Source organism: Furipterus horrens, unplaced genomic scaffold (genome assembly GCF_987537825.1).
Source record: "Furipterus horrens unplaced genomic scaffold, mFurHor1.1.pri manual_scaffold_7, whole genome shotgun sequence".
NCBI classification, from domain to species: Eukaryota; Metazoa; Chordata; class Mammalia; order Chiroptera; family Furipteridae; genus Furipterus; species Furipterus horrens.
The window spans coordinates 118,604,972-118,619,427 of record NW_028327177.1 but is presented as its reverse complement, the minus strand read 5'-3'; the positions used below and the strand labels follow the sequence as shown (position 1 = coordinate 118,619,427).

At 38.5% G+C, this 14,456-nt stretch overlaps 1 protein-coding gene across 4 annotated transcripts in view; it reads left to right on the top strand.

Annotated features, from left to right (window-relative positions):
* The window catches only part of TBC1D5 (TBC1 domain family member 5), a 463,871-nt gene that overhangs the window by 405,564 nt on the left and 43,851 nt on the right, over nucleotides 1-14,456 (top strand). For all 4 annotated transcript variants that reach the window (XM_090284379.1, XM_090284381.1, XM_090284378.1 and 1 more), the window contains one exon: nucleotides 9,515-9,678. In XM_090284379.1, coding sequence (XP_090140505.1) covers nucleotides 9,515-9,678 — 164 coding nt within the window. The remainder of the gene's footprint in view (nucleotides 1-9,514; nucleotides 9,679-14,456) is intronic.

The window sequence follows — 14,456 nt, the reverse complement described above, 5'->3', positions numbered from 1 at the left end:
AATCTTTTATTATGTAATATTTTAGATAAAATATGCTAGAGAGCAGAGTTATGTATTAAGTGGAAGCCTAGCTAACTTTAAAAATCTTCCATTCAAATTCAAACTGGAAAAATAACAGTATTAATTAAAATTCATAATATGTTTCCTTAATTTAAAATATCCACATAATTTAGTCATGCTAGTAGTATTGAAATACTCTTCTAATAATATGCCTTCATGATATCTGTGCTTCTTGATAAACAAGCAGAAAAGAATATATTGTTGAGCATCGGCCTGCGAGCCAAGTGTCGCTGGTTTGATTCCCAGTCAGGGCACATGACTAGGTTGCATGTCAGGTCCCCAGTTGGGGGTGCAAGTGAGAGGCAACCACACAGTAATGTTTCTCTCCCTCTCTCTTTCTCCTTTCCCCTGTTTCTAAAAAAATAAAGAGACAAACAAATAATTAATTTTTTTTTTAAAGAATATATTGTGATTAGGAAATGAGTAGTGTGTGGCTTAACATCTTTTTAAAAACTTGTTGCAATAGAGGGATGTGACCTTACTTCTATATATAGTTCTGTGTTTCACAAGTATAGTTTCTGGCTGTATTCTGGTAATTGAACCCCTGACCTTTAAGGGTTTTTTCAGCCACGGGATTCCATGAGTAGCTGCTGTTTACTCTTCCCGGTGTCCGTTAAGTGATATAAAGAGATGCGGCACCATGGAAATAGAAAAGACAGATCATCTCCAAATGATTTCTCTTTAGCCTTGTCAGCACTTAAATAGATATTGATGTTATCATCTGATATGATGAGAATTCATAGGACTTAGATTTGTTTCCTAAAATTAAAATATGAGCCTGCCCCCGCCCCCAGCAACTCTTTAAGAAGTGTTTTTTGTTATCCCAAAGTTAGTGTAGCTATGGAAAGAGAAAGTTGAAGGCTGCCTCGCTTATTCTGACTTCTGCTTCTATGCTGTTATTACTCAATCCGTTTTTTCCTACAGATCAGAGTCACTTAAACAATGTTGCTTTTTTAATAGCATCTTGAACAGAAAGGTTATATCATTTTATTCAAATAACTTATATAAGTAGAATCATGTCATTCACTTATTCAACATGTATTCATTGAGTGCCTGCTATGTGCCAGGCTCTGTTTTCGTTGGTCACTTGCTTTCCCTACAGCTTGACCAGGTGGCTTGGGCATCAACCTGTGCTTTACATGACCCAGGCAATAATGCCTAGTCAGGAACCAGCTCCTTCTCTGGATACCCTGTTCGGGATCCCCGCTGCCAGCTACACTCGGACGGAGATTCTCTCAGTCTGCTGGGGAAGGCTCCAGCCACTCTACGAGACGTGAGGCGCAAATAAACAGCTTTCAGTCTGGGATGGTGACCACTACAACAGTGATGGGGGGACAGCAAGACTGTCCCTACCCTGATTTGGAGAAGTCACTTGTGTTTTCTTCAACATGCTGCCTGGGAGTGTCAGAAAGCAAACGAAAGGAGAAGTAAACAAAGTTAGTGGTGGCAACAAAAACCTTTCTAAAAATCTATGCTTAAAGGGACTAGTTATAGTAGAAGTTAGAGAATGTCCTCAGATGTGCCAAACGCATTAGAGTCCCCTATATAATATCTTAAGAGTAGATATACATATACTTTTCACTTCATTGAACTAAAACTATCATTTAGACTTTCCCCAAATGTCTTTTTACAAGAAATGAAGTGAATATCAATACTTTTCCATGGTTCTTTGATTATATATAGTTTTTTAATAAGATTTTATATCTGTAATCTTTGCCTTTTAATGCACAATAATTATACGGGTTTAATTTTTTGAAGAAAAGCACTGAATATAAAGTGAGATTTTACAGTTTAGGTCAATAAATAATATTTGGAAAGTTCATTTTATATCTCTCAGTACAGACAAGTTGCAATCATTTGAAATATGCCACAGAAGAACTAGTTTTTGCAGACAACTCAATAGTTTTCTCCAAAATTATTTTTGAAAATGTGCACCTACCCTAGAAACTTTTTTCTAGGGATATTTAGGAATTAATTCACAAACATAAAAGCTTTCTAATATAAATATACACAGAAAGAGAAAGAGACAAACACACAGGCATTACTTCCAAAGACAATTTAGAATTTCCAACAACAAAAGTATATAAGTATTATCATATAATAGACCATTAGGAAAGAAATTTAGATGTCATAAATTATTGCCATAGGCATTTTAAAAATTTGTATTTCTGTTAATGGATATGAATATGTATGTATATATACATGTACACACATAGATATCATTATATAGCATTTAAAAATAAAAAAGGAAGAAAAAGGAAAAAAAAAAATCTCCCTTTCCAGATAACAGCTGTTGGCATTCTTAAGATAAAACTAAAATGCATATGACATTAGACAATCCCAATTAATTAAAAGTATTAAATAGAAAAAATAACCCTTCCTTTCTCCCCCCACTTTCTTCTGCCAACCCCTTTCCCTAAGGGTAATTATTGTTAAGTTTCTTATAATATCTTTTAGGAAAAAAATAGATTTTAAACTGAGGAATAAAGAGTAGTCACACTAAAGTGATTACAGCTCACGTGTCTGGAGGCGACTTCTTCTATGGACCTTCAAGAATAGAGCCCTACCTAACAGAAACGTTCCAGTGCAGATGGCACACAGCAAACTGGTAGACAAAGAAAAGGGAGGTCAAATCAACTAGAGCAGGACATTGTAATGACCAAACAGAGATAGCTTCTATTCACAAAAGAGAGAGAAGATACTGAAAACCAAAAACTTACCCTTGTGGTTGACCTTATATTGCTCACTCTGGTTGTTACTGAGAAAATGGTAGCCCTGAAGCAGAGACTATAGTTCCATTATGTTCTGTATAATGACTTTAACAAGGCAGAGAAATGTATAATATGTAAAACAAGTTTGGGGAAGTATCAGTTGGCTACAAAATGCATTTTTGTGGAACACTTATTCCAAAAAACGTTGAATAAATGAGACATTGTTATTGGATTGAGAATAAGATCAGAATTTGCCCTTTACTTTCAAAAGACTTCATTCCATTTTTCTTTGATTTTAGGTCATGTTCACTACAGCCCACCTGGCATAGTCCTTCTTAGGGGAGCAGGTGGTACCCTTTGCCTCGCATGGGCTCTGGAGTTGGGCCTGGGTATGAATCCTGCCACATCCCTGCCTTGCCAGATGACCTAGAAAAGAACAGCTGCTTCAGGGGTGGTTGTAGGAAGTGACCGCACACTGTCCCATAGTAAGGGCTCATGCTGCCTGCTCAGGTGATGGTGTTGCTGGCAGAGGGAACCATTATGTGTTTCCCTCAAACACCTTTTGGTTTGCAGAACCAAATTATGAAGGAGCCAACTCAGCACCTCTATATTTTCTTAATAATAACTTCCGATACCCTAAGCCACGTTTGCAGGCAAGCACTGGATCCTGCAGTGCTTGGCCGCTATGGTCGGGCTAGAGTAGGTCTGTTCCAGGGTCTTCAACGTACAACCTGCTTCCGTTTGCTCTATGGTGGCACCAAGATGTGTGTTTTTAATGAGTAAGCATCAGCCCTCTTGCTGTCTTGTCACTCAAGGCCAAGGTAATAGTATGTTACCAGACAGGGGCCAGATGCCTCCTCTTCTTCTGGGCAACTGTGTGAAGTCACGGTGATCCCTTTCTGTGGCCACAGCATGGAGCTTCCCAGGCTTTTCCCTTCCTGCTCTCCTGAGAAATGCCTCCCCACCCATGACCCCCAGATTTCCTAGCCTCCTGACCATTTTGCTTTTGGTCTTCATCCTATTTTACCCTGGTTTTGGTGTCATTTTGGATTACATATGGATGGCAGGCTGCCCTGAAGAACGGAATCAAACTGCTTGAGTTAGACATTCCCAGCAGTCTAACCGCCTTGGTAAACACTGTGTTCTGTACCAAAGACGACTCTCACTGAGCCACCACCACCACCCCACCTTCAGGTTTTAAGATTTACCTCACACCTCTAATTGCCTGAGACAGAATTAGATCCTCCCTCCTTCCTGCTTCCAGAGTACTGTTGTTTGTACTTCTGTTTGCTTTTATGGCCTGGGATTACAGGCTAGTGGATATACAAGTCTCTATTTCCCTTGTCCTGTTATTTTGGAAGCTTTGGAAGAGCTCCTGCTGTGTTATCCCCCATCCTCAGTGCCGGACAGTTTCTAGAGGCATTTCATAAGCTTGTGCCCTGCTGTTTGGTTGTGAATGAAAGACTGTGCATGCCTGATGTAGCTTAAGAATTGGTCTGTATTTAGTATATTTAAGAATACCTTGCAATGTAAAATAACTTTTAATTAATTGCCTTGGGTCAGGATTTCTGATAAACAAATGTGAGACAAAGATGTATGGGTAGGAAGCTTTGCGGGGAATACCCTAAGATCAGCGCCTGGGGAGTGGAAGAGGCAGCACTGAACTGAGGGATGGGTGGCCCTTCAGAGTTGTCTCCCTGAGGCAAGGAGGCGAGCCTTTATCCTCTGTCAGCCCAAACCAGTGGCTGGACTGGAGCTAATCCCTGGGGGAGGGGCATGTCCTTGGGCAAAGCTGCTCCCTTCAGCTCAGGGCTGTTTCCGGAAAGGAAAGGAGCTCCAGAGAGCCAGCAGCAGCTGACCCTGGCGGCAGGGGCATCTGGGCAGGCACCACAGCAACAGACCTGACCTGTGCCTCTGAGAATAAGCTTTAGTTTTAGTGCAACAGAAGAAATGACTGATGTTCCTCTCAGGTAAAACCTTGAAAAGGTTTGCAGAGCTTCAGAGCCACTGCTCAGTTTCTGGGCATTAAGCTTGTTGAGCATATTGACTCCTCAGCTCAGAAGTGCCCAGGCGAGGCCTCGGGGACAGACAGTCTCATCCACTGATGAACAGGTCCCGGAGGTCTAGAGTCCTTTCTGCTGCAGCAAGGCAAGACCACCTCTGGGGCCTCGGCTTTTCCTGCAGATTTCCAGGGGAAATAGGCCATCATCCCCTTGGGAAACATGTGGTGACTCCATTTTCATAAGGTCTAAATGTTTATGTTCCCAACGGGCACAAAAATGTTAGTAATTGAGGGAAAATACATTTTGTACAGGGTTTTTACATGAGAGGCCAAGGACTTTATTGTAGCCTTACTATATCCACCCACAATGCTAACTTTTCTTAACAGGTGAAGCTGGTAATGACCACAATCCCTGCCCTCAGTGAAATCTGGCCTTTGTGATATAAGCACCTGTAATTGAATACTAGCGCCTGACCATCAGCTTTGTTTGTAGAAAAAAGCCATCTCGAAATACATATATACATATGTCCTAAAAATTAGACAGATGGGCCTATTTCCCAAATATGGTTTGTCTGGTTATTTGTTTGTTTGTTTCTTCTTTGCTGTTTTGAATTAATAGCTCCTTGGAGTCACTCTCTGTGATACAGAAGTGAAATAATATGTGTTGGCACATCGTTAAGTTCGGACAAATATTCTGATGTTCTAGCTATGTCCTTGGGCAAGTTTATTAAACTCTCTAAGCCTTAGTTTTCTTATACATAACTACCTCACAATGTCATTAAGATTGAATGAGATAATATGTGTAAAGGTCCTTAGACAACATTTTCCAAATATTACATTGCTATAGTGTATTTTAATTTTCTAATCCCTTCTTTGGATAGACAGACTAGAGGCTATATATATCTGGAAGGCTGGAGAAAACAATGAATAGTACGCAGCTATAGTACAGATAAAATCTAGAATCAGAGAAGGTTTTCCAGTCTTATAATTTCATCATGGAAACAGCTGCTTTATAAAAACTGGGATAGCTTCTTAAGACTTTTTTTTCTTTGGTAATGTTATAATTCCTTCTAAATGGAAAATTTTCCCAACAAATTTAATAGAACTTTACTATCAGATAGATAGGTAGATAAATATAATAGGTACTAACTACCTCATTTCAGAAGTATTCAAGGCAACTAAAATTTTATAGGATTTGATATACATAACTGCTCACAATTATTTTTTCATTTTGGAAGGAATATAAAAAGTTGTAACAGTCCACAAAATTTTAATTTTTTCCAGGAGTATAATAAAATATAAATGATTCTACCTGGCATTTTAGATTAACTTGGAATTTGAACTGTAATGTCAAATATTGAGAGTCTAGAGATCTTAAGTAGAGTATAATAATCAAAGGAGTAGGAAAGAGAATTTCCCATTCATTTAACAGTTCTGTAAGTCAGAAGTCTACTACAGATCTCACCAGGCTAAAACCAAGGTGTCAGGAGGCTCTAGGAAAGGATCATTTGCACTATTGGCAGAATTCAATTCCTTGTGACTATAGAACCAGTGCTGCCGTTTCTTCACTGGCTGGCGGCTGAGGGTCATTCTCAACGTCTTAGAGGAGGCCACATTGGCTCATGGCCCCTTTCTCCCTCTTCAAGGCCAGCAATGCCTGGTCAAGTCCCTTTCATGTTGCAACTGTCTCCTCTTCCTTAAGTCACATCTCTAACTCTTATTTCTGCCTTACTGCTCCACTTTAAGGGGTCTCTGTTTACATTAGCCCACCATGACCCCCTGGGGTATTCTTCCCATCTCAGGTTTCTTAACCTTAATCATACCTGCCAAGTTCTTTTGCCACATAAGGTAACATACCCACAGGCTCTGGAGATTAAAGGCATAGGCATTAGTCTGCCTCCCTCATATATGGCTTTTAGGGGGAAGACAGGAATTATCAAAACAGACCCAAGGAAAAGTAGAAAATTCCAATAATGGAATGAAAATTTTAAAAACTGCAAAAGGCCATCATTGTAATACCTTTAAAAAGTCACCAACACCAGAGAATTTTATAGGAGGGTGATTTGAATATTGAAGGGATAAAGTCAGTTGTGTAAACTTAGAAAAAGCTAAAAGAAAAATTCATTTGCTCAGAATGCTTTGGCTTCTTAGATTTATCTTTTCTTTTTTTCTATGAACTTTTAAAAGCAATTAAAAATTCAAAGCTAAGCAAACATTCCTTTTGTTTTAACCATATCTTCCACCACCCCAAGGCAAAAAAGCTACTTAAAGGGTAGAGTTCCAGGGAGCAATGAGAAAATATTCATAAAAGGAAAAAAAAAAAAAACCTAGGTTTATAATAAATACTTAGATTTCTTCCTACTACATTAATTTGGGGCAAGAAATGCATTCCTAAACAGGACCATAAAAACAAAAGTCATAAAGGAAAATGTGGACACACACACACACACACACACACACACACACCCTGAGTTTCAGAATTTAGGAGGAACTCCCCTAAATCAGCTTTTTAAAATCAAATGAGCAGAGACAGCTTACACAGGACGTTCAGAAGTGACCTTGGGTCATATTGGTGGTATAATTTTAAAAAGACAAAATGAATTAATAGGGGGTTCGGAAGTCTTTTTCGGCTCCAGCGTTCTAGGACCCTCTACCATTGCAATATCCTCAGCACTGGAATCTGTTCTCCCCTCTGCTTTCCTAACCTCAGGGTTACGGTCCTTCAGGGATCAGCAACAATATCATCCTCTGGCTGCCATGTTGAGACAGAAGTGCAAAAAAAATTTTTAGGGAATCACAGATGTGGAAGGAAAAGGGAGGCCAAAGAACTAGGCAAGGGGATGTCGTCAGACTGTGATGCAGACATCACAAGTCTCTGCAAACTGAACAAGAAACTCTGGAGCCAAGATTTCCCACAAGAAGAGCCCTTTGTTGGGTGGAAATGGACAGGCTCCTCATTGCCGGTCACTAGCTGGCAAATGTGAAAACTGAGTTCATTAAAAAAGCAACTTTATTGAGATATAATTCATATACCACAAAATTCACCTTTAATTCCATGCATTTTAGTATATTCACAGAGAATGCTCTGCTATCACCAATATCTAACGTTAGAATATTTGGAATTAAACTTGACTCCCCTCTTTCTCTCATACTGCTAATATTTTCCTCAGTAAATCTGCTCAGTTTTGTCCAGTATCTGACCTCTTCTCACCACCAGGCTCTGGTCATTCTGCTTACTTGGAGTACTGCAGTGGCAAAAACTGATTTCCCTGCTTTTGTTTTTGCCTCTCCCACTCCTAATTCTATTCTCACCATGGCAGACAGACTGATCCCTTTAAAAGTAAGTCAAATCATGTCACTTCTCTGCTCAAATCCCCTAGTGGCGTCCAGTGGCTTCCCTTCTCAGTGAAAGTAATCAAAATCGTCTGCAAACCCCTACCTGATCTGATCCCCAGCTGGCTCAGACCTCACCTCCCACCCCTCGCCCCTCGTTCTGAGCCTTAGCCACACTGGCCACCTTGCTGTTCCTTGAAAACAAAAAGGTCCTGCTTGGGGCTGTTCCTTCATATCATCTGCAAAGCTGGTATTTCACCTTCCAGTTTTTGTTCAAATGTCAGTACACTTCAGTCCTCGGTGGCATCTGCCCTGACCATCCTCAGCCACGGTCTCCTTTCCTGCTTTATTTTTCTCCACAGCACTTAACCACCATCTAAAATCATATCTATTTTACTAATGTACAGGGTGGGGCAAAAGTAGACTACAGTTGTGAGTATGCAAAACATGGAGTTTCTTCTTGCATTATTATTTATTAATTATATTCCATATGAACAACTGCAAACCTTCTTCTGCCCCACCCTGTGTTTGTCTGTCTCCCCCTCACTAGAAAGTACCTTCCCTGGAGGATAGGAATTTTTATGGTATTAGTTTCCACCGTCTCCCTGCACCCAGAATTGTCTAGCACTTAGTAGGCCTTCAGGTACTAATGGTTGAATGAATGAATGCAGCAGGTATTTTACTAGGTCCTTAAGTTCCCATAACTGTCTTACGAGGGTAGCCCCATTTATAAGTGAGGCCTGCATGGGTGTGGCTGTAACTAACTCTGTATACCTGACTTCTACACCACGCTGCGCTCTCAGCAGGACTCCCGAGAGCCCTTGCGCCTGTCTGCGGGAGCGTTACGGAGCACTGCTGGTGATCACAGACACATCCACTCTAACACAGGGACCCGCCTAGAAAGAGGCCCTGTGAGCTAGCACCTTGTCCCTATTTCTAGATGCTTCTACCAGAGGCTAGGGTAGCCATACATACATCTGTTCTGCAATTAATGAAAAGGAAAGAGACCCTTTTGAAAAACTGGTGAAAGATTTTGATTTTTTATATTACTAATATAATGTACAGTATAATAGTTTCCTTTCTGTTATTAGGATGCTTCTATTACTGAGGGTCCAGTCTTTGAACCTATGTATTCTAAAAATTGAATTTTTTATGTTTTATTTGTATGCAACACTTGGGACTACTGTGTTATAAATTACATGTAGAAAACTGCAGCTACTTCATTGTTTAAAAAAATTGGCAGCTACTCTGATACATAAAAAATGTATGCATTTTAATGTTCCATAGTGTCATTATGTTGACAGTGTGAACAAAGAGGTATCATAATTGATCATTTACTAAGAACAGTAAGTTCAATAGCTTAATGAAAGAGTGGTGTTTCATTATTGCTACTTAATTTTTCTTACAGGACAAAGTTCTAAAAACATCAGTTCATCTCCAAGCATTGAGAGTTTGCCTGGAGGAAGAGAAAACACAGGCTCCCCACCTTTGTCTGCTACTAAAAAGGATTCCTTCTTCAGCAACATCTCCCGTTCCCGCTCACAGAGCAAAACTATGGGCAGAAAAGAATCTGTAAGTATTTAGCAGTGGTTTTCTTCAGCCTTCATTTGCCTCTAGAGCAGTGGTTCTCAACCTGTGGGTCGCGACCCCTTTGGGGGTCGAACGACCCTTTCAGAGGGGTCGCCTAAGACCATCAGAAAACACATATATAATTACATATTGTTTTTGTGATTAATCACTATGCTTTAATTATGTTCAATTTATAACAATGAAAATACATACTGCATATCAGATATTTACATTACGATTCATAACAGTAGCAAAATTACAGTTACGAAGTAGCAACAAAAATAATTTTATGGTTGGGAGTCACCACAACATGAGGAACTGTTTTAAAGGGTCATGGCATTAGGAAGGTTGAGAACCACTGCTCTAGAGTGATGTATTTGTTAAAGCTTCTTATAAAGCTCTTAAAATTTTTACAGACTAAAATGAATTGCTCATCAAAAATTCTTTTATTGAAAATTTAAGGAATACTTTAAGGATATGGTCTGTATTACACTGGGGAGGGAGGGGAATGTAGCATTAATTTAGAATAAGTTAAATTCCAAATCTCAGTCCTTTTTTCCCCTAAAAATGCCTTTTTGTCAAACCCTGTGTTCTTTTCCTAAAATGTAGCAAATAGCATTATACTAAACAGATTAAGACACTGAAACAAACCAAGCTCTTTTTTCAGTTTCAAGTATTTCTTGACATTTAAAATAATTATTTTAACATTTGTTTTAAAAAGTTAATACAAATTAAATTTAAATTATGCTATATTGATAATTCTCTAAAAACCTTTGTATACATTACTCAGAAGAACCTATCTATAGCATATCAACTACTTTAAAAAAACAAAAACCTGGTTGTGTCTAAAAAAAATTTAAGCCAAATCACAGTAAATGAAACATTTAGCCACATTTTATAGCTACTTTAACAGAACATTCTACTATGAAGAATTCATCTGCCCAGTGGGAGAGGATACAAATTTAAGGTATTACAGAAAAGAATCTAGTTGTTACTGAAATAGTCCTAAATTTGAAAAAATATGTAAAACTCTTGAGGGATAATTATTTATAATACATAGAATATATAACAACATGGGATCTACCTGTGTATGACATTGGGCCAGACACTCACTGAGCTTCATGGTGCTTGAACTACTTCATCTGCAAATCAAACAACATACTTTGCTCTCTGAAAGAAAGAGTTCACTACTTACTCTCTTGGGGTCGCTTTCAGCGTGTAGGAGCTGTGATCCTCTATTTTGTAGAAGAGCAGAATGGAACTTCCATTTAGCGATGGCAGCTTGATACCAGCACTTAGCTCTGCTCCCTCTCATATTCCACTCCAGGGATAGTTAGGGTGGTTAAAGATAAACCCTTGAGGAACAAGAAAACAGGAGAGAAAACAACAGCAACACATTTTTGTTACTTAGAAAGCAGATGTTAAGTGCTAACTGAGCAGCCTAAGAAAGCTGAATGCCAAGTCAGCAGTAGGCAAATACCAAGGAGCAACTTGATGTAGATTTAAAATCTGGAAGCTCAGGAACTGGAAATAGAGTAAAGGTGGAACTGAAGACATGAGGATTGGTCAGAAGTCTCTTCAAAAAGCAATGAGATTCCGTTTCCCACCCTGGCAGAAGACTGGAGGTTGAATTCTTTGGACTGAGAGAGATCAGGCACATTCAAGTATGGTACGATAGTACTGGAAAAGGGGTGATGAATATATTTAACTACTGAATTTGAGGTCTCAGGCCTTCCCCCACTTGCTTCCCGGAATTCCAGTATATATATCCTTCAGGTAGGAAAAGTTTTCTCTAAGCGAAAATCACAAATGAAAAAAACATGTAAATATCCTGAACTTAGTGGTTTTTCAGGGAAATAACCAGTTTACCTTCAGTGAATTTAACCATTACAGCCCCATCCAAACACAGTCCTTTTGCTTAACTTTTAGTTTACACTATTCTATATGAGCAATACAGCCAGGGATCACCAGATACTTGAGCAAAGCAGCTGATAGTGAAAGACAGACAAAAACAAATAGAAAAAAGTATCCTTTATACCTATGTTTTGATATTTTCATATGAGTACCTGGTACATAGTACTTAAGCAAAAATAACTCAAATTAAGCTCTGGACATGTTATTTACCTGTGGCTAGAAAATAGCAAATAATGTTAATGACATGAAATACCTCACTTTAAAAATACCATTCTTTTGAAATTTATTTTCTCAGTGGCTCTTTAAAAACAAAATAATAAAATAAAACAAAATAATAAAATGCTATTAAACAAAAAAGCAACTGGGAGGAAACAAGTCTATGTAAGAGTGGAATGCTTCAGAAAAAAACTCATTCATAAAACAACCACAACAAAGATTATTAGAAATTAAAACATGAAAACTACAATATAAAACTCAATAGAAGAGTTGGAAGATAAAATTGAGGAAATCTCCCTGGAAAATAGAATGCAGGCAGAAATGGAAGGTAAAAAAGAATAATATAGAACCAACCCCAGAGGTTCAAAATCTAAAAATAGGAGTTCCAGAAAGACAGACATACAAAATGAAAGGAAGGAAACAGTCAAAAGTACAATTCGATAAAGTTTTCCACTAATGAAAGACCTGAGTTTTCAGATTGAAAAAGACCCACACAAGTAAGTTTAAACCCACAGACAGACTACTGAAAAAGTTCAGGACTCTGGAAACAAGGTGATATCCAACAACCTTGAAGAATTGGGTGAAAAGAAAGAATTCCAACGAAGGACCAAGAATTAGCACAGCTACAAATTTCCCATAGCAACACCAGAAGCGAGGCGGCGGAGGAGAGCCCTCTGAGTTCTGTGAGAAAATTACTTCCCAGCTAGATTCAACACTTAACCAAACTAATTAAATGTGAGGATAGGATAGAGCCACTTTCAGACATGCAGGGGTCAAAAACATTTATTCCCATGCTCCTCAGAATCCACTGGAGGTTATGTGCTACAAAAACGAGGGCATACAGTAAAGATGAGGAGTACATGAGAGCAAGTAAAGAGATTATCCAGGGCAAGACAAAAACATTCCCCAGATGATAACGTAAGGAGATCCCAAAACCACTCGTATAACACAGCTACTTAGCAGGTCCAGAAGCAGCAGCCAACCCAGACTGGGGCAAGTTAGAAGGTTCCAGAAGGTTTTCTCCAAAAAGATGAAATTGTAAGAATAGCTAATATATTTGAACAAGTTGAGAAGTATATAGAACTAGAGGTCAGCTTGGGTTTAAATTCATGATAACTTTAGAAAAAATAAGCCAGTAAAATAGGACAATCAGTAACCCCAAAGAAAAACAAAATAGCTACAGGAAAAGAAAGATTATGATAAACCTTGTAAGTGAGCCAAGGATATAATTTATGTAGACATTGTAACATAAATCTTTTGACTATTAATCCAATCAAAATCATGATAAAATTTGAGAAAATGGGGTATGGGGGAACTGTATGTTTGCATGGAGAGGGGAGAAAACAGGTGGTACGTGGTTATTAGAGCTAAATCCTCATCCTTCATAGTGGGAAATTAGTGTATGACAGGGGACCCAAAAAGCAATTTATTTATTAAAAATTTTGTACTTATATGTTTAAACTTCAATCACCTTCAAAGTCCTCTCCATTTGATGCAATACACCTATCGAGACTTTTTTCCACTGCTCAAAACAGTTTTTGAAATCATCCATTTTGATGACTTTTAGTGCTTCTGCCATTTTTTGTTTCACCTCTTCCACATCAACAAAACATTCTCCTTTGAGGACTTTTTTCACCCAAGGAAACAAAAAAAAAAGTTGCTTTGCATCCAAAGAGGGTGGGTCATGGGGGATCATACCGTTTTTTGGTCAAAGACTGCTGAACACTCAGCTCAGTGTGGGCAGGTGCGCTCGTCAATCACCCATCATGAAATGGGCAAACCCACTGAGTCTTCAAAGAAAATTCAGTGAAGCCAGTCACAACCTCTCACAACAATGCCAGCTGGTGTACCGACACAGTGGGTTCCTAGAACACTCACCTAGCGAGGGAAGCCTGTACTACAAGGGGCCCACCTCCTGAAGATAATCTGGGTTTTGGGGGGTCCTTCCTTGTACAATACACTCAAACAGCGATTTTCAACCTTTTTCATCTCATCACACATATAAACTAATTAATTACTAAAATTCTACAGCACACCAAAAAAATATTCTATTTTTTGCCAATCTAACAAAAAAAAAAAAAGGTATAATTTTGATTGATCTACAAAAAAATTATAATAGTAATTACCTACCCTTTTTGCTCCAAAGTGACTTTTTTTTTAAATTAGGTCTTATAGTTGCATATAAGGATTTCTGGTACCAAGAATTAACCAATCAGATGCAACTTTATTATGTGATGTGACCAATAAAATGCAACTCTGTTATATGACCTATATATTTATAGTTGCAAACAGAGCATTCACACCAGACACTATTGTTGTGTTGCCTGTTATAATGTTTTTATTTGATAATTTAAGGGAAAAGAGTTCAATGCCCCTGGCTAAACAAGCAGGTATCATTGCATGTTTAAAAATTCTGGCGGTACACCAGTTGAAAATCACTGCCCTAGAAAAATCAGGAAGTACCCATATAAGCTAGAGATACAGTGATGAAAACGGTGGGTAAAAACATTGAAAGTGGTTACTTCTGGAGTGCAGGAAGTGGAGGGTGGGGCTGTGTGAACTGATTTTCATAAGAAGCTTTGTAGGACCACTTGACTCTTCAAAGTGTTACATATATAACCTAGTTTAAAAATAGTAACTTAAATTACAGC